General features: G+C 40.2%; 2 protein-coding genes across 2 annotated transcripts in view; both read left to right on the top strand.

Moving 5' to 3' along the window:
- The first annotated feature begins 160 nt into the window (after positions 1–160).
- On the top strand, positions 161–8,843 carry arf2b (ADP-ribosylation factor 2b). Its single transcript, XM_062992696.1, has 5 exons — positions 161–268; positions 1,323–1,480; positions 3,793–3,903; positions 4,644–4,768; positions 6,682–8,843. Exons 2-5 carry the CDS (start codon positions 1,333–1,335, stop codon positions 6,841–6,843), a joined length of 546 nt encoding a protein of 181 aa, XP_062848766.1. The 5' UTR covers positions 161–268; positions 1,323–1,332; the 3' UTR covers positions 6,844–8,843.
- Positions 8,844–15,220: 6,377 nt separating this feature from the next.
- fmnl1b (formin-like 1b) overlaps positions 15,221–19,162 on the top strand; it is a 43,240-nt gene continuing 39,298 nt past the window's right edge. The window contains exon 1 of the mRNA XM_062992711.1: positions 15,221–15,370. Coding sequence (XP_062848781.1) covers positions 15,221–15,370 — 150 coding nt within the window. The remainder of the gene's footprint in view (positions 15,371–19,162) is intronic.

Here is a 19,162-nt window from a genome sequence, read left to right as displayed (position 1 = left end):
GCGTGTCTGCCTTCAGTGAAATATTTTCGGACACACGTGACGTTGCCCCTCCCGACTGTGAGTGAATCAGTATTGTAAGGGGCGGGCTGTAGGAAGATTTTCACACATTTGATTGGATTGTTTTGTCTTTGAGGGCGGAGTTTGTAAAGCCGGTTGCGATGAGGTGTACGTAACGCCATTTTTGACGTGACAGCGGTGGCAGAGAATTCTCCAGAAGCCTTGTTTACGAGCTGAATTAGTACAGAGTACTTTTTACACCGAGTGTCCGGTAAGATTATGATTTTATAAAGTATTTTATTCATTTTACTTAATGCCAGAATGTAACTACTATGTTAGTGTGGCGCAATTGAGTCGATAGCCTATCTTGTTCGATACCTCATCATACCCTACCCGTTTTCTACATGACGCCTTCTCCATTGGGATGATTGGCTGGTTGTATCTTGTTTCGGCTCTCTGGTTGGCTACTTCTAACCATCAATCAAGTGACTTTTTTTTTTTGAGACTCTAGCCAATGTGAGTGCAGAGGGCGGGATCTACCGGAATATGGGTGTACTAAATACGTTCAGTCAAATACTACATTGTTATATAGAATAACAAATAGTACGTAAGTATTTGTAATACTTTCATACAGTACAGTAGTACGAAGTATGAGACAGCCGCTATCTAAGACCAGTCAGATGAACCGGCTTTCGCTCCTGTAGTTAACAGCTGGATAGCTGTCAGCTAACCTGCTATGTCAATTGTCAACCATCATCAAGGTGCCGCGTACTAAAATTACATTTGATTAAATACACCATGTAATTGTGGGGAAAGACGTATTTACCTATTTTGAATTTAATATACTCCCAGTGCACATGTATATACACGATGCCTTTTGATTGTGTATTTATAACTATAAAAATGTACGTATAGATTTTACATACGTCACTAAATTGACATGAGGAAAAGTATTCAGACACCAAAAATTATAGAGATTAGTACCTTTATACTAAAGTCACATCCATGGTGACAGCATTGTGGTTAACAGTTAACAGTTAACCTTCGACCATTGACCTGTAAAAAAAATGGCAAAATCTGCAAACATATTGCAAACACGTTGTTTTGTAATCTAAATATGGGGTGTAAAAGTAACATTACAGCACTTCTCTAATGATGCACTTCTCTTAAATATCAAAATACTGTATCAGTACTGGCATCCTTTCAACTCACTTCTAAAAGCAGTTTTGAATGATTGATTTTTGTCTCAGATTACAACGATCTTTTAAATTAGGATTCTGATTCATTATTAATGATCGTGTCTTTTCTCTCTTACTCCTTATCAGACGTGAGAGGATGGGGAATGTCTTTGCAAACCTGTTTAAAAGCCTGTTTGGGAAGAAGGAGATGAGGATCCTCATGGTGGGCCTGGACGCTGCCGGCAAAACCACCATCCTTTACAAACTCAAACTGGGAGAGATTGTCACCACAATTCCCACCATAGGTAAGAATCTATCATGGTTATTGTGGTTTATTTATTACATCAAATTCACACCACCTCCCACCAAATGCAGTCAGTCAGTCTAGTATGTTTAATAACCAATGCTTCTTTTAATCCTTTTTAACTCTGGGTCCTACGTAATACTAAATATGGACTTACTAATGAGCGTAATGATGAACTAAATTTCATTAAACAGATAAATATAATAATATTGAATAATAATAATATTGGGGTTGCCATCTTGCACGGCTGACATCATGCAGCCTTCACAAGTTTGAAGTTGTATTCAACACTATGCATGACACCAAAAATCAAAAGTTTATTTTGTTAGATGCAACAAAATGGTCAAATAAGAACACACATCAAAAAACACATTTTATCTAGCTAGATGCATAAAATATAAACATTTGACCTCACAGTGCTTTTTTAAAGGTTATTCTAACAAGAAAAGAGGCACAATGCACATTATATGCTCTGATGCACCAAACATTAGAGCTGTTTATCTAACATGCTGTCAAAGCAGCTCTGAAGTCCTGTGATATCTGGTTTCAGGATATTACCAGCCGGTCCTTTAACTTCAGTAGGTTACAGGTGGATCCACTTACAGTGCATCCTGGTGGCCTAGACAGGATTTGACCACTCGACATTCTGCCATTGCTTTGCCTTTGTAGGTACTTTTGATGGTAAAGGGAAGTTAGCATGGGCACTTTGACTATCCTACTACTACGCAGCCCCAAACACAGAAGGGTTTGATGCACTGTGCTGTGACACATTTACCTCATCACCAGGATTAAAAATATCTGTAATTTAAGACGTTAGTTCTTCTGTTGGTCCGTACCAGTCACCACAGCCTTCATGTACTCAGGAATCGATGAGGCTTGGCCACCAGACAACCTGTTGGCAGTTTGTGGCTCATCCACATTTACGTTTTACTGTTGTGCTGCTTTAATTAAATAGAATAAGTGGCAGAGTTAGCTGTGAGGAACAGACAGAACTGCCACAATAAGGATTTAACAAAGCATAGGGCGCGGGTGATAGTCTGTGGCCTGCCTCCGTCAGAGTAGGGGTCTGCAGCAGCAAGAGAAACTTACAGCTGGGGAATTGGATACAACTAGATTGAGAGACACTGGTAAAAAAAGATGAGATATCTATTTGACTGTATTAATAAAGTCATTGGTTACGACCCTGGTGTTTACCATTGCAGAAAATTGTAGGAGTGTAAAATCTGACATTTAGTTCTTGCATAATCATAATTAGCCAAATCATTTGCAAGTGAAAGGTACTAGGGATGTAAATGATTCAGTGGTTAACTGATGAACAACAGAGAAGTCATTGTCATGCCATTTAAATTAATTTCTGAAAGCTGAGTCTTGATTTGAGCTGAGAGTGAATTTACAGACCTGTACAGAATGATGTTGCTGATTTGTGACATACCCTCACATGCGTATCTGTGTGTAACTTTTTTTTAAACTCACAAGCCTGCTTCTTAAGCTGCTTTTTAATTCATAAAGCATGAAGCTTATTGATTAATAGTTAACCATTGAATAATGACAATCAGGTATCTGATATTTAGGTTTGTTTCTTGTTTATTTAGCACAATCTGTGTATAACTGTGTCAGATTTCTTAACAGATTCATGGTGTACACTTATGCTGATCAAGATTAAGCTCTATCCTCTTTGCAGGATACGCCCTTAGTTGTAGAGACCCTAAAGGGTCCCTTAGAAGGGAGTGGAAATAAAAAAAACAACAGCCGTTTGAATTTTGAAGCCGAACAACATGAATTTGAAAATAAATCTCCTGAACTGTCTGTTAGTTGTTTCTATTAAAAATGACCTTTGTGAGTTTTCACTAACTTCTTTTTGGACACAGCAGTCCCACAAATGGCTGCTGTGTGATGTGATATTTTTCTGTGTAGGTCTGATCATAGGCAGTGTCTAACCCTTCCTAGCTACCCTCTTGCACTGGCTTTAAGGCGTCAAGGCCTCTTTATTTTCTTTATTATCTATATTTTCCTTTCCAGCTCCACTCACAATTGGTCTTTATTTTCTTTGGACACTATCTCTCAGTCTTTTTTGCACAGGCACACAGTCTCTTTCAGTTTCTTCGTCTTTTTCACACACACCCACACCCATTCCTCCTACCGCGTCCTGCTTTTCCTTAGTTTTTACTGTACCGTGCCTTCGTCTTTGTTTCTGCCTTATCAGTGGTGTGTGGAGACAGGATGTGAAATGGCGGGGGGGTGAAAAGGAGCCAGAAATTGTCCTGAAAATACAGCTTTCGAGTGTGTAACGTTGGTTCTTCGTTTATTGTGCAGGTTTTAACGTTGAGACGGTTGAGTATAAGAACATCAGCTTTACAGTGTGGGACGTCGGCGGTCAGGACAAAATCAGGCCGCTGTGGAGACACTACTTTCAGAACACGCAAGGTAAAAGATACACACGTATGCCTTTCTCCTGACCGCAAAGGGCACACCGCTTTAGTTTTGCAACCTGTTTCCTTTTTGCTTCCTGTTTTGGAGGCGGTAACTGCCAGATTATACAGTCAAAGTTCTACTGTTTTTAACACCTTATTAAATCATTTGATGAGAGGCTAAGAATATTTAATCTGGTTTATAATATTTAATTTTATTTGAATTTTCACTTCAATTAACAATTTACCTCAGTTGAGAGTTTAAATGCATTTATTAGCTTCCTTTTTACCTCCGTGTTTAATAGATAGTCCATTTTATATTTTAATATTTGTGAGTACTAAAGGTGCTACAATACACAATTTTTAAGATGCGGCAGCGGATTTACAAATGGGAACTGGATTAGACTAGATTGAGGTGGGGGGTTATTTCAAAATTAAATAAAATGTGTATTGGTCTGAGAAGTGTTACTAAACAATGTCTGAGGTCCAGCCAGCAGCCGATTGTTGGACATGGCCGTGATAAAAAAAAAAGCACAGAATAATTGTAACATGCAGTTACTGAGATAATAATCAAAGGAAAACGGTGACAGTTCAGAATACTTTGAATGCACGTTATGTATTATGCAAAAAAACTATTCTTTTCTTACCTGCATACTTTTAGTCACCTTTCACTTCTATGTAAGGTCATGTATTAAATTAACTAAACATGACTATGGAGATTCTAAACATAATTTCTGTCATTTCTACCTCTATCAGGACTGATCTTTGTAGTGGACAGTAACGACAGGGAGCGAGTGAATGAAGCGAGGGAGGAACTGACGAGAATGTTGGCAGAAGATGAGCTGCGGGATGCTGTGCTTCTTGTTTTTGCAAATAAACAGGTATGTATTTCAATTTTAGGTGCACCAACAATAAATTATTAAAGTCGATTTTAATTTGCAGCTGAACTGGCTCGTGTATTAGCTGACTTCTTTAGGTTTTTACTAGAGATGGGACGATCGATCGGCTACGAATCGGTATCGGCCGATTTTTAATCAAAATATGCTATCGGCGATCAGCGATATTTCCTAAAAGTAGCCGATCCGATGGTGTGATATATAAAGACCATGTTAAGTTAACAGCTCAGTGGATTGATCCAGACTTTGAGCTACGAAGCACCAACCATCACATTACCATTTATCAACAATCGTACAGAAACCATCGTGAGAGCTCTTACGATGTAATTTTGCTGATTGTAATATTTACTTTAAAAAGATAATTCAACCCGGTCACATCTGAGTCGATTCTATCAGCACGTTATATAAACTCCTGGTTCACTTTAGTAAATCGGAAGCGGTTCTTACTTGTGATGTAGATGAGAACAGAAAACGTTACAGAGCCAATCAGAGGCAAAAGTTTATTCATTTAATGTAAGAGAGTCACACAAAATGTTCTGTAGTGGCTGGTGTTTATTTAAAACCACGACATTTAATTAATAACAGTAAACACGGAGAGATAACTGAGAAGAGAAACTTACGCTTCACATAAAAACGAATCAACTCATGAATCAATGAATCACTTATAGCGATACTGTGAACAAAGCGTCTCTGTAACTTTGTAACTGCGTCTCTTTTAAAGGCACACACACACACACGCGCGCGCTGCTCCGGTTTATCTTTACTGTGAGGCTCTTTTTAAGTTTATTTACTGCTAACCCCCCACCCCCCCCCCCCTCCCCGATCGGAATCGGCTATCGGCCGATGTCCCTGAAAGGAGATCGGAGATCGGAATCGGTGCCAAAAACCCCGATCGGTCCATCTCTAGTTTTTACAGTTCATTTCAGTAGCTGCCTTAAAAATAACTGTATTGGGCTCTCTGGTGGTGCAGCAGTCATATAAGCTAGCCCATCACTGCTGAGTTCTTGAGCTCTCGAATTTGAATCTCAGCTCTGCTTTCAGCCAGCCAGGTGCCTTGAAAGACATGATTGGCAATGTCCGAGGGTGGGAAGGTTAAAGGGATTTCTCAGTGCTGCTGCAATTGCGGCCTTTGCAGGCTGGTAAAAAAAATTAACTTGTACACAAATGCCCTTTTGTGGAGGCTTTACGTTAGACCTTGTAACCCACAGTGGGACCAGAATACCACCATTTCTATTAATTAGGTACATTTTTTTTTTTTTTTTTTTTTTTTTTTTTTTTTTGGCATTTCCCCCCAATTTTCCCCTACTCAAGTCGTATCCAATTACCCGATTTCATTACGCTTCCTCTCTATGCCGTGACTAACACACGCCCCCTCTGACACATGTGCAGTAGCCGACTGCATCTTTTCACCTGCACGAGGCGAGTTCATATGTGGTTCAGCTTTGTGTATGGAAAGACACACTGTCCACATTATCCATTGCCCCTGTACCGGTGCCATCAATCAGCCAGTGGTTGTAATTGCATCAGTTATGAAGAATCCCCTCCAGAACCCTTCCTGTGAATGAGTCAATCATTGTTCGTGATGAGTTCGAATCGAGATGTCAGCTCTGGTGTGCTAGCGTGTTTTACCACAGCGCCTCCTGAGTGCCTGATTTGATGAATTCGATGTTTTGATTAATTTGATGCGTTCTGTTGTTTGGGTCACGGTAAAAATTATGAACAAAACATCATGGGTCGCTTGAAAAAAAGTTTGAAAAACCCTGAGCTACTGGATACAAGTCAGAGGGAGCGTGTGTGATAGTTCTGGGTTAAAGTTCTTTGACTTTTATAAAATTTTAGTCATCCAGTAGATAGGGCTTCCAGATTAAAATGCACTTCATTGTCGTAATGATTTTCAGGACCTGCCTAACGCGATGAACGCTGCTGAGATCACAGACAAGCTGGGGCTTCACGCGCTGCGTCATCGCAACTGGTACATACAGGCAACATGTGCCACGAGCGGAGACGGTCTCTACGAGGGCCTCGACTGGCTCTCCAACCAGCTTAAGAACCAGAAATGAACCATTCCACCCATCTCTTAATCTGTGTATGCATGTGTATATGCTTTTGTGTGTTCGTGTGTGTGGATATGCTCTGTATGACTGAGTGGAACGTGTTTACCTGAAGTATGTGCGTGAGCGTGAATGTGTGTTTAAAATACGAAGGATTTCGTGTGCTCGAATTGAGGACGGACCCCCGCGTGCCTTTCACACACCCCTCCTACAAAACCGGCTCACATACCTTCATTCACACTCTTGTTTTCCCCCATTCTCATTCTCAGATGAATGTGGATTTTACACAATGGAGAAATTAGGGTTTGCAGCCTGCTTTCTAGCACTGATTTTGACTTCCCCCTATCAACTACTCCTTGCTTCTCATCTGTTAAATCCCTTTCAGTGTCTGAAGGGTTGATCTGTTGTTTTAACAGGGCTGTCATGGTCGACATAATAATGTAAAACCATCAGTTATTCTGGAATATCTTTATAGGTGTCTGTTCCTTTATTTTTTACTCCAATTTAATACTCTTTTTATTTGATTTTCCTTTATATTTATCCTAGTCAGGGTTGCAGCAGTCTGAACACCCTGGAATAAGGTAGGAACATCCTGCACAGGGCACCAATCCATCACAGGGCTTCAGCCATCCCTTGCTTTTTCAGGCATAGCCAGTCATGTCAGTCATGCCTGGCTGGTCAATAGCACTGCTGAGATTCAAACCCAGATGTTATTAGTGCTATTTTTAGAAACTACATGCCTGGGTATTGCAGTGTAACCATTGATCTGGGTTAGAACGTCAGCGGTGCTATCGGGTGGCCAGGCATATACGCGGACAAGATTGACTATGTCTCAAGAAAAGAGGGCTGGCCTAAGCACTGTGATGGATTGGCGTACTGTCCAGTGTGTTTCTGCTTTGCGTCCAGTGACCCCAGTGGAGCCAGGCCCGCTGTGACTCAGACTAAGAAAAGGCATTTGAAAATATGTCATAGCAGTCTGTCTGAAACACACGTCCAAAAAAAGGTACTTGTGGTTCTGCTATAAATATACCGAAATTATGAAATTAGGAGCTCCTAAAACACAAGTGACACTGTCCACAGTCGAGCAAACTCATCTCTATGGGTTTAGAGATTGTGGTGAAAAAAAGAGAAGCCCCTGCTTTTGGTTCTGATTTTTCCGTGTGATCAGTAACACATTTAAGTCAAGCTTTAGGGTGCTGATTTTGGAGAAGGACTCTAAGCCCATGACGATATAAATCATGCTTGATGGAGGACATTGTCACCTGTGTATTTTTTTTTATTTATGGTTGATCTACTTTTGGTGGTTTTTGAATTACATCTAACAATCCAGGCACATTTCTTCTCAGCATGAGATGACAGCTTGAGTTTTCTTTCTGACCTTGTCAAAATAAAACTGTTTAATGTAATTTTATACACCAAATCATTACTCTGGTGGTGAAATTCTACAAAAAATTTTTTTAAATGCAAAATCCATGATTGTGCAAAGCCAGACTCCAAACTGCTTGGTCAGAAAAAGTACAGAGTGTGAGGTAGCTGATATGATGGGAAATCAATACAGGCACTTTAAAGCTTGTATTGGAGCGCAGGAGCAGGTCCATTCTAGGCAATAACCTCATATAATCCACCACAAGTGTTACAGGCGTGCCGGATATGGGACAGATGTTTATTTTTTTCTACAGGTTCACTTTTAGTATATTTTAGAGGAAAAAAGCAAACAGAAATTTCACCCTGGTTGGTTTAGGCATAGTAAGCACAGCTGTAACCTGTATCAGGTTGGGAAGATCATTTTCCATCCTCGATTGTCCTTTTGTTGTCTTTTCTTTCTTTCCCCTCTGGTTTGCAAATTAGTTTTCATTCCTGAGCTCGCGCGAGATGGTGTAGGTTGTAAAAATGAAAGTCAAGTGTGTCTGGGTTCTGTACACTACCTTTAAATCAAGCACAATCATAGATGCTTAACATTCCCCTCTCAAACCTTTTGGATTTGATTTCAATTAAAAACTCTAAAATTATGTTGGCTTTCTTTCTTTTATTTATATCTTGTGAATGTGTGTGTGTGTGGTGATAAAAGTTGGTGGTTAAGGGTGTAATGTAACCCTTTATGGAAGAAAAAAACAACTGTTGTATTTTCTAGTTCGGCTATTTTGTGGCTTATACACGCCACTCGTCTTTACTTTCCAACACACTGGCTGTTTGTGCTTTTTGTAGCATATCACTGAATTACAGCCTCACAGAGCTAATACTGGGCAGTGGGCACAAGGCAAGAATACCCAGGACAGGGTGACAATCTATCTCAGGGCTTCGGAAACCCCCTTCTCTCCATCCCAGACATAGCCAATCATGTCTGTAAACACCTGGCCGGCCAATGGTGGGCTAGCATAATAAACCATTTTCTGAACCTTTACCTCACTACAGTCTTTACTAGATACAAATGAATATATGTCCGGCTCTTGCGAAATGGCTAGCATTTTATAATAATGTGGTTGAGGGTTGAAACACAATCTGCTGTTTCAGTAATTCTTAACTTAATCCAAAATTTTACCCTATTTTCATGTACTGCCGTAAAATATCCCCACACCTCGCCCCTCTCTCTCAGCCGCTCTCACTCACTGCTACATGTGTTTGCTCTCTCAGTGCCGCTTAGTCACGTGATGGTACCACAACAAAACACCGGAGGGGAGGAGCGAGGTGAGCATGTAAGATGTGAGAGGAGCTGCTACTGTCTGTACAGACATGAGCTGCGTCCGGAATCGCATACTTACAGAGTACGTACTAGATTGGAGGAAGTATGCACTACTCGGCCGGTAAAAAAGTACGTACTTTCAGTACAGAAGTATGCAGTATGCACACAACACCACTACGTACTACATCCGCCATCTTGCCAACGTCAAGTGATGACGTGGGGACGTGATGATGTAGTATCACCATAGTTACAGACTCATTACAAACCACACTCGCCAAAATTTTGGATATTTATCATGTTTTTGTTATTTATAAAATGTTTTATTTTATTTATCTTACTTACACTTGTGAACAGAGGACTCCGTTTTCCGCTATCTTTCTTGTTTCTTATTCCGCTTTGAACGCCTACGCAGCTCCAGTTGCATTATGGGATACATTAGCGGACCGCAAGTGTGCATCGCTTGCATACTCAAACATGGCTGCCCAATAAGTAGGTCATCCGGGTACTTCTCGTGTACCTCTTTATTTATACTATGTATTCGGACATACTAACCGCTCTCGCGTCCTCATTTCGTGTACTATTGACTATGGAAGTATGCGATTCCGGACGCAGCTATGGGCTCTTCTTTCTTATGAAATGGGAGAAACGTTGTTAATGTAGTGGAGAAAAGGTGTTTCTGGGTGGTTTCTTCTCACTTCTGGATGAAACGTTACCATCACCATGGTATGGTTAACTCGTACCGCTTAGTTGTGTTTGCTGGGTGAATAAATATGTATATTTTAAATAGAGACCGAATACATGTATCCTTGTTCATTTAAATTTTACAAATGGATGTTATTCTGTTTACATTTATAAGCACAAAATCAAAAGAAAACTTATTTATCAAAAACACACGGAATGAGAGCCTCACTACGCATGCTCGCACGCTTAGTTCATAAATTTGCGTAGGGTGCGCAAGGTGCGTTCGTACTTTACGTACGTATAATTTAAACTATCCTTTCCATATAATTGCCCCTATTTCTGTATGTGCAGAGCAAAGCAGTCAGAAACTTACATTCTTCTGTCAGAAATAAAAGAAGAACGAATAAAATCTTAATTAGATAAAAGAGAATGTTTCAGCAGGGAGATTGATAGGTTTAAAACTGGCAACAAGGACACAAACAAAACCATGGACTAACATTAAAAGTGGTTTGCATTATTTTTTTTTCCAACGATAATTAGGCCTACATTTCATAATGCAAAGAAGTCTTTAAGCATGCAGATGAACCATCATCTCGACTAAAGCACTATTGTTTTTAATAGTGTGAGTAAGTCAGGATAATAATCAAATACAGTTATGCAAAACTTCAATATATGTACTTTATTTGTACTTGTAAGTTTGTTTGTTTGTTTATTAGGATTTTAACGTCATGTTTTACACTTTTGGTTACACAGAAAATGGTAGTTTATCTTCACACAAGATTCATCAGTTCACAAGGTTATATCGAACACAATCATGGACAATTTAGTATCTCCAATTCACCTCACTTGCATGTTTTTGGACTGTGGGAGGAAACCGGAGCTCCCGGAGTAAACCCACGCAGACACAGGGAGAACCCCAAGGTCTCCCGATCTGACCCCCTTAGACTTTTATCTTTGGGGTCATCTGAAGGCAATTGTCTATGCTGTGAAGATACGAGATGTGCAGCACCTGAAACTACGGATACTGGAAGCCTGTGCTAGCATTTCTTCTGCGGTGTTGCTATCAGTGTGTGAAGAGTGGGAGAAGAGGGTTGCATTGACAATCCAACACAATGGGCAGCACTTTGAACACATTTTATAAGTGGTCAGAAACTTGTAAATAACTCATGAAAGAATAAAGTTACGTTAAAACCAAGCACACCATTGTTTTTCTTGTGAAATTCTCAATAAGTTTGATGTGTCACATGACCCTCTTCCCATTGAAAAAACTAAAGTTGGATCCAAAATGGCCAACTTCAAAATGGCCGCCATGGTCACCACCCATCTTGAAAAGTTTTCCCCCTCCCATATACTAATGTGCCACAAACAGGAAGTTAATATCACCAGCCATTCCTATTTTATTTAGGTGTATCCATATAAATGGCCCACCCTGTATATATACAGTATATATATGCAAAATTCTGCCTGTCTGATGAATCTTGTGTAATGAGTGACTACCGTTCCTGTCATGAATGTAACCAGTGTAAAACATGACGTTAAAATCCTAATAAACAAACTGACAAAGATCCATGAGCAACTAGTAATAACAAGCATCAAAAAGCTAAATTACAGTTTGTTTCTTATAAAACTGTTGTACAATAAAGGCTAGAGTCTGATGATTGTAATCGTGTTGGACTTTTGTGCCCCATCTGCAAATAATGTGTTAACTTAATTTCGTTTAGAAAATGAACTAAACATGCAATAGAACATTTAGCATGTTTTTATTCGATTTTGCTCTCAAAAGGACCAAAATCAAACAACTGAACGTTCTGCCACTTTTGGGTGAACTGACCTGTTACTAACAGTAGATGGCATGAGTGTTCACCGTATATTCTACACTTGTTTTATGGCTTCATGACAGGACGTTGTAAATCGACAAAGCTTTTTAATTTATTAAATTCGTTGGATTTTATGACTTTTTTGTGTTGCGGTGCATTACTGAAATAAAGTTTTACACTTGCCAGTAGACCTAGCAATTTGGCCTATGCTAATTTGCCATATAGTAGATTAGAAGCAGACTATCCAGTCCCAGATTTTCACTGATTGCGTTATACACTGATCAACCATAACATTAAAACCACCTCCTTGTTTCTACACTCAGCATCCATTTTATCAGCTTCACTTTCCATATAGAAGCACTTTGTAGTTCTACAATTACTGACCGTAGTCCATCTGTTTCTCTGCATACCTTTTTAGCCTGCTTTCACTCTGTTCTTCAATGGTCAGGACCCCCACAGGACCACCACAGAGCAGGTATTATTTAGGTGGTGGATCATTCTCAGCACTGCAGTGACAATGACATGGTGGTGGTGTGTTAGTGTGTGTTATGCTGGTATGAGTGGATCAGACACAGCAGCACTGCTGGAGTTTTTAAATAGTGTCCACTCACTGTCCACTCTATTAGACACTCCTACCTAGTTGGTCCACCATGTAGATGTAAAGTCAGAGACGATCGCTCATCTATTGCTGCTGTTTGAGTTGGTCATCTTCTAGACCTTCATCAGTAGTCACAGGATGCTGCTCACGGGGTGCTGTTAGCTGGATATATTTTTGGTTGGTGGACTATTCTCAGTCCAGCAGTGACAGTGAGGTGTTTAAAAACTCCACCAGCATGGCTGTGTCTTATCCACTCATACCAGCACAACACACACTAACACACCACCACCATGTCAGTGTCACTACAGTGCTGAGAATGACCCACCACCCAAATAATACCTGCCCTGTAGTGGTCATGGGAGAGTCCTGACCATTGAAGAACAGCATGAAAAGGGGGTAACAAAGCATGCAGAGAAACAGATGGACTACAGTCAGTAATTGTAGAACTACAAAGTGTTCCTATATGGATGGTGAAAGGAGCTGATAAAATGGACAGTGAGTGTAGAAACAAGGAGGTGGTATTAATGTTATGGCTGATCAGTGTATTACATGTTACAGGTTCCAGGACAGTTGCTAAATGGTCCAAAAGTCCAGCCAGATAAAAAAAATTAATCCACAGGACCGAATGAGCACCTAGATGACCCAGTTTGAACAATAATTGTTCATTTTAGGATTCACGAAGCTGCAATTCATGTTCTGACAGCCATTAGAAAACCTTTTATTGAAAGTCAATAAAGCCATGGACCCCTAAACAAAAGCAGAATGTTATATGATCTGATGAGTCAACTCTGCTATATTGGAATGAGTTTATGTTTTGAAGGAAATAAAGGATGTAACTCAACCCACGATATCTGATACCACCTGTCATAATCGAAAATGATATTGGCAGAATCTGGTGTCCTGGTGTGCCTCAACATTTACACCACACATTTTAGATACCAAGAAAGAAGTCACTTCTCAAACATGTGCCTTAAAGCTCTACTGAAGTTTTTAAGTAATCGCTTAGACAAAAGAAAAGAGAAATAAGGACTTTTATCATTATGACAGCCTTTAGCTGTGACCAGTTATACCCATGCTTCAGCAGCTTTTGCTTTATGACACATGTATTTTTGATGATTCATGAATTACATCTAGCCATCCAGATGAGATTTATTTTAATCTTTTTACACAGACCAGTATTCCTTGTACTTTTTGATATGTGCAGTCAAATTAGCCCTCTATATAAGCATAGACAAGTCACTAGATGTAGTCAATCAATCACTACAGAGAAAATTGGAGACCAGGCTCAAAATACACATTTTGGGAATTGAAAACAACTAAATTTGGAAATGGGGCAAAAAAGAGAAAGAAATTTCCCCCACACTCCATAGCCATGAATAGGTGGACACCTATAAAGTTCAGGTGTTTTAGCCATGACCATTGCTAACATGTTGTGAAAGGTTTGGGTATTACTGTGATAGTCTGGGTATGACTGTAATTCATTGGACAATGTGAGGTCCTAAAATACATGATTTAATGAGTGTGGTATAAAGGAACTTCAGTGGTCTGCACAGAGCCCTGACCTTAATCCCCAACTGAACTCCATCATTGACCTTACAAATGCTCTTTTGACTGAATAGCCAAATCCCACTGACACACTTTAAAATCTTGTGAAAAGCCTTCCCGGGCATTGGCTGCATTGGCAGCTTGAGGGCAACGGGTGGAACTTTATATTATTGCCCATGGTTTTGAGATAGAATGTCCAATAAGCTCATGGTCAGGTGTCCACATACTTTTGGCCACATAGTACACATATTTATACATTGTGACTCGTTTCCTTTCTGATGTAACTTTAAACCAAGGAACCCAGATCTTCTGTCTGATGTGATGTTATCTTGTAACGAAATATGAAACAGGAGAGAAGTTAACCTGGTGGCTTTAGGGCCCAGTGGTATCCTGGCAAGCTCTGTACTTTCTGCATATGCTGCTGTTCATGTTCAGGGTGAGCAGTGACTCTTCTCCACCTGTCCTGTCCTGCTCTGTCCTGTCCTGTCCTCTCCTCTCTTTACTCTTCTCTTTTCATGGATGACACTGGCAAAGAAATCACAAACCCAGGATACTAGGTAAGATTTTGAGCCATCAGACCTAAATAGAACTGCAGGATATTTTTCATCTGTTAATGCCTCTTTTTTTTACATTGTATTTTCTTAATTTATTCATTAATTCATCAGTCTTTGGACCGGGTGACAATACTGCATCAGGTAAGATTTTGAGCCATCAGACCTAAATAGAACTGCTGGATATTTTTCATCTGTTAATGCCTCTTTTTTACATTGTATTTTCTTAATTTATTCATTAATTCATCAGTCTTTAGACCGGGTGACAAGACTGCATCATGATAATGATCATACTGGATTAAAATTTTGACTTAAAGCAATGTACTTCTGAGCTCTTGGATCTAAACACCATTTGGGCACAAGCAGACTCTTCAAGTCCTGGATTGAACGTTCTGGATAATCTGGAGCTGCTGGGTTTTTATGGCTGGCATTTTAATGTGTCAGTCAGAATCAGCATTTAGGTGGCAGCAATTCTGTGTCAGTACATGAAGGTGAACAAGTCATAGAAAGAACCATGGGGAATACGACAGGCGGCATGGATGTGTCTCCTGGCCGAGAAGTCAGAGGGCCTCAGAATACTGTTGGGGTCTCCAAACAACCTGCTGCAGTTAAGTTGCCCATGCCTTCAGAAGAGGAGCTTGAGGAAAGATTCAGCCTAGTTCTGGTGAGTACTATACATATAGCATGTTTTAGGGGTGGGAGATCTAGCCAGTTTCACAGTATATGTAAGTTTTATCATGCCAACTGTGTGTACACTTGGTGGCCAAAAGTATTTGGACGCTTGACCACATATTAAATAATTATATTAAATAAAAAAAACATTTTAGATATACTGTTATCATAGACATTGATATGAAACCCTACTCCGACCAGCCATAACATTAAAACCACCTCCTTGTTTCTACACTCACTGTCCATTTTATCAGCTCCACTTACCATATAGAAGCACTTTGTAGTTCTACAATTACTGACTGTAGTCCATCTATTTCTCTGCATGCTTTGTTAGCCCCCCTTCCTGCTGTTCTTCAATGGTCAGGACTCTCCCAGGACCATTACAGAGCAGGTATTATTTGGCTGGTGGATCATTCTCAGCACTGCAAAGACACTGACATGGTGGTGGTGTGTTAGTGTATGTTGTACTGGTATCAGTGGATAAGACACAGCAATGCTGATGGAGTTTTTAAATACCTCACTGTCAATGATGGACTGAGAATAGTCCACCAACCAAAAATATATCCAGCCAACCGCACCCCGTGGGCAGCGTCCTGTGATCACTGATGAAGGTCTTGAAGATGACCAACTCAAACAGCAGCAATAGATGAGCGATCGTCTCTGACTTTACTTCTACAAGGTGGACCAACCAGGTAGGCGTGTCTAATAGAGTGGACAGTGAGTGGACACGGTATATTTAAAAACTCCAGCAGCGTTGCTGTGTCTGATCCACTCATACCAGCACACTAACACACCACCACCATGTCAGTGTCACTGCAGTGCTGAGAATGATCCACCACCTAAATAATACCTGCTCTGTGGTGGTCCTGTGGGGGGTCCTGACCATTGAAGAACAGGGTGAAAGCAGGCTAAAAAAGTATGTAGAGAAACAGATGAACTACAGTCAGTAATTGTAGAACTACAAAGTGCTTCTATATGGTAAGTGGAGCTGATAAAATGGACAGTGAGTGTAGAAACAAGGAGGTAGTTTTAATGTTATGGCTGATCAGTGTATAAGAGCTTACACTCTTTGAGTGTATCTGTGGGAATTTGTGCATATTCAGTCAAAAGTTCCACACAGAAAGAATCCTGGCCGTCCGGCGGGTGAATCAAACACAGGCCCTTCTTGCTTTGAGGCAAGAGCACTTCCCCCTGCTCAGCTGTGCTGCCTAATTACAGAACATATTACATCTTAGGAACATATTGGAACATCATCATCAAGAAAGAGTGTTTGCCTGGTCTTGTTAAGTTGCTTTACATTTGTTGGTTATAATATACCTCCATGCAAAACAGTTAATGGACCAAGTGAGTTACCACATGGCTGCCCACATACCACCTTATTAAAAAGTTGGTAGTAGACATTGTGGGTTGAAAAAATACACTGGCTTCCCCAAAACTACCTCAAAAACTACCATGTAAGGGGGTGTGTATCCCTGTCAAAGAGCTTCTACCTATGATCACTGTTCCTTTTTGCTAAAGCTGTTGGTTTGACCCATTTTATTCACCGTGCTAAACCATAAAAAACATTGGCATTCATCAGTTCTGTTTAGGTTATCTTGAATGCAAATTAAACATTTGCATAAAAGTTGGAGGATAGAATCCAAATACTGTTATACAGGTACAGTGTGAGCACTGGTATACAAAACAAGGGTGTAGAAAAAAGTTAACTATTAAGGGGAACCAAAACTTATTACCAACAAAACAAGCCAAGCCAAACCAGAAATAATAGGTACAGTATATTAACCTGTGACCAAAAAAAAGGATCAAAACCAGGTGTGTAGGACACAAGTTGCTGAGTGGCATCTACTGCTGATATGATTAAATTACATTCATTAATTCAATGTCTGATTTACCTCCGCGTTGTCCTGGACAGAGTCACGGCGGTCATATTTATTGGGGTGAAAGACAGGAAACACCTTGGACAGGTTGCTAGTCCATCACTGGGCAAAAACACACATTTACACTTAGGTCAATTTAGTAGCTCAAATTGACCTGACTGCATGTCTTCCCTGCGTGGACATAGGGAGAAAATGCTACCTCCACACAGAAAGGACCCTGGCCACCCAGCTGGTGAATAGAACCCAGACCCACCGTGCCACCCATGAATGTAAAATACATCTATTTATTTTCACCAATGCTTCATCCTAGTCAGGGTCATGGTAGTTCTGGTGCCAACTTGAAACACTGTGCAGAAATTGGGACTACACCCTGAAGACGGTTCCAACTTAATGCACTGCATTACTCACTCAATCACTCACTCACAACTAAATAAAATTAAGAGCAGCCCATCCTACCAAAAAAAGCAAGCAGGCAGGGAGAGAACATGCCAAACTCTTTACAGACCATGACCAGAGACAAGAATCATTGTTTATGTAAATGTAAAGTTGATATATGCCTTGGAAGTACTCTATATGGTTAATGTAGACAGCCAGCCTATTTATTGAGTGTAGGTATTTTATGCCACACCCATTGCAAACCTGATCTATTAGCCTACTGGGCATCTTCACAGATATGATTGACTGCGGGTGGTGGGATGGTCAAAGCCCAGCAATAGATTAGCGCCTTGTCTGTGGTGTTCCTGCCTTGCGCCCAGTGTTTCTTGGTAGAACTGGACCTGCAGCAACCCTGACCAGGATAAAGCTGTCAATAAAAATGAATGAATTAATAAATTTAATTGCTAACATAGGTAAAATTAATTGTATTAAATAAATTATGTATCCAACTTTGTGGCAACAGTTTGGGGAAGGCCGTTTTCTGTTCCAGCTCCTTTCCACCAAGCATGATCCATAAACACATGCTTTGATGAGTTTGGTCTGGCAAAACTCCAGCGGCTGCCTTCCATGCTAATTAAATCATCTGGTTCCAGTGCTAACCACAACACGTAAATCAAGTCAACTCGCTACACAGAAGTGCTCATATATTACTGAACACACTGCCCTCGTAGACTAAATATGATTACGCTCATATATCACTTTTATACACGCGTCTCGCTAAATCAGCCCTTCTGACTACACAAGATTTATAGTTGAAGTATAAATTTGTGTGCAGCTGGACTTGAGGTGCTAATTCAGTTCTGCAATTCAAGTGCTACCAGTTAACGGTTCATTAATCACTGTAATTATACCTGGACGTGTTAATTCAGCACTTAGTTCCTGTTTACAATTTGCAGTCTCGGTCCTTCTGAACAACAACACGTGATTAATACTATTGATTACCGGTTTATGTTCTAGAAAACTTCTTATAAGAAAACTTTCAGCCTGAAATTGCGTAAACAAGTGTTCATAATTTCTACACCGACAGTTAATAAAGCAGCATTTGATTTTTGGATCAATATTGTGAAGAACCACTGAAATTCCAATGAAAATTCGACGCCTTTATCCAGAGTGACTGACAGTACTGTGACAGTATACAGTCTGAGCAAATAAGAGTCAAGGGCCCAACAGCAGCAGCCTGGCAGTGGTGGGGCTTGAACCAGAGTCCAGTACCTTAACCGCTAGACTACAACTGCCTCCTTTTTGCTCTATTTTACCCTTGGGATCTAGAATTAATTCCTTACCTCATTCTTCAAGTTCATTCATTCATTCATTCATTCATTATCTGGTTAACGACCACTTTATCCAATTCAAGGTCGCTGTGAGTATGATTCACTTGGCAAAATTCAAGAAACACCTCATACAGGTTGCCAGTCTATGACAGGACACACATTCACATCTGAGGCAATTTAGTGTCTCCAAATAACCTGACT

The sequence above is a fragment of the Trichomycterus rosablanca genome, chromosome 3 (assembly GCF_030014385.1).
Source record: "Trichomycterus rosablanca isolate fTriRos1 chromosome 3, fTriRos1.hap1, whole genome shotgun sequence".
NCBI classification, from domain to species: Eukaryota; Metazoa; Chordata; class Actinopteri; order Siluriformes; family Trichomycteridae; genus Trichomycterus; species Trichomycterus rosablanca.
The sequence above is the reverse complement of the archived record's forward strand: the minus strand, read 5'-3'. Positions and strand labels throughout refer to the sequence as shown.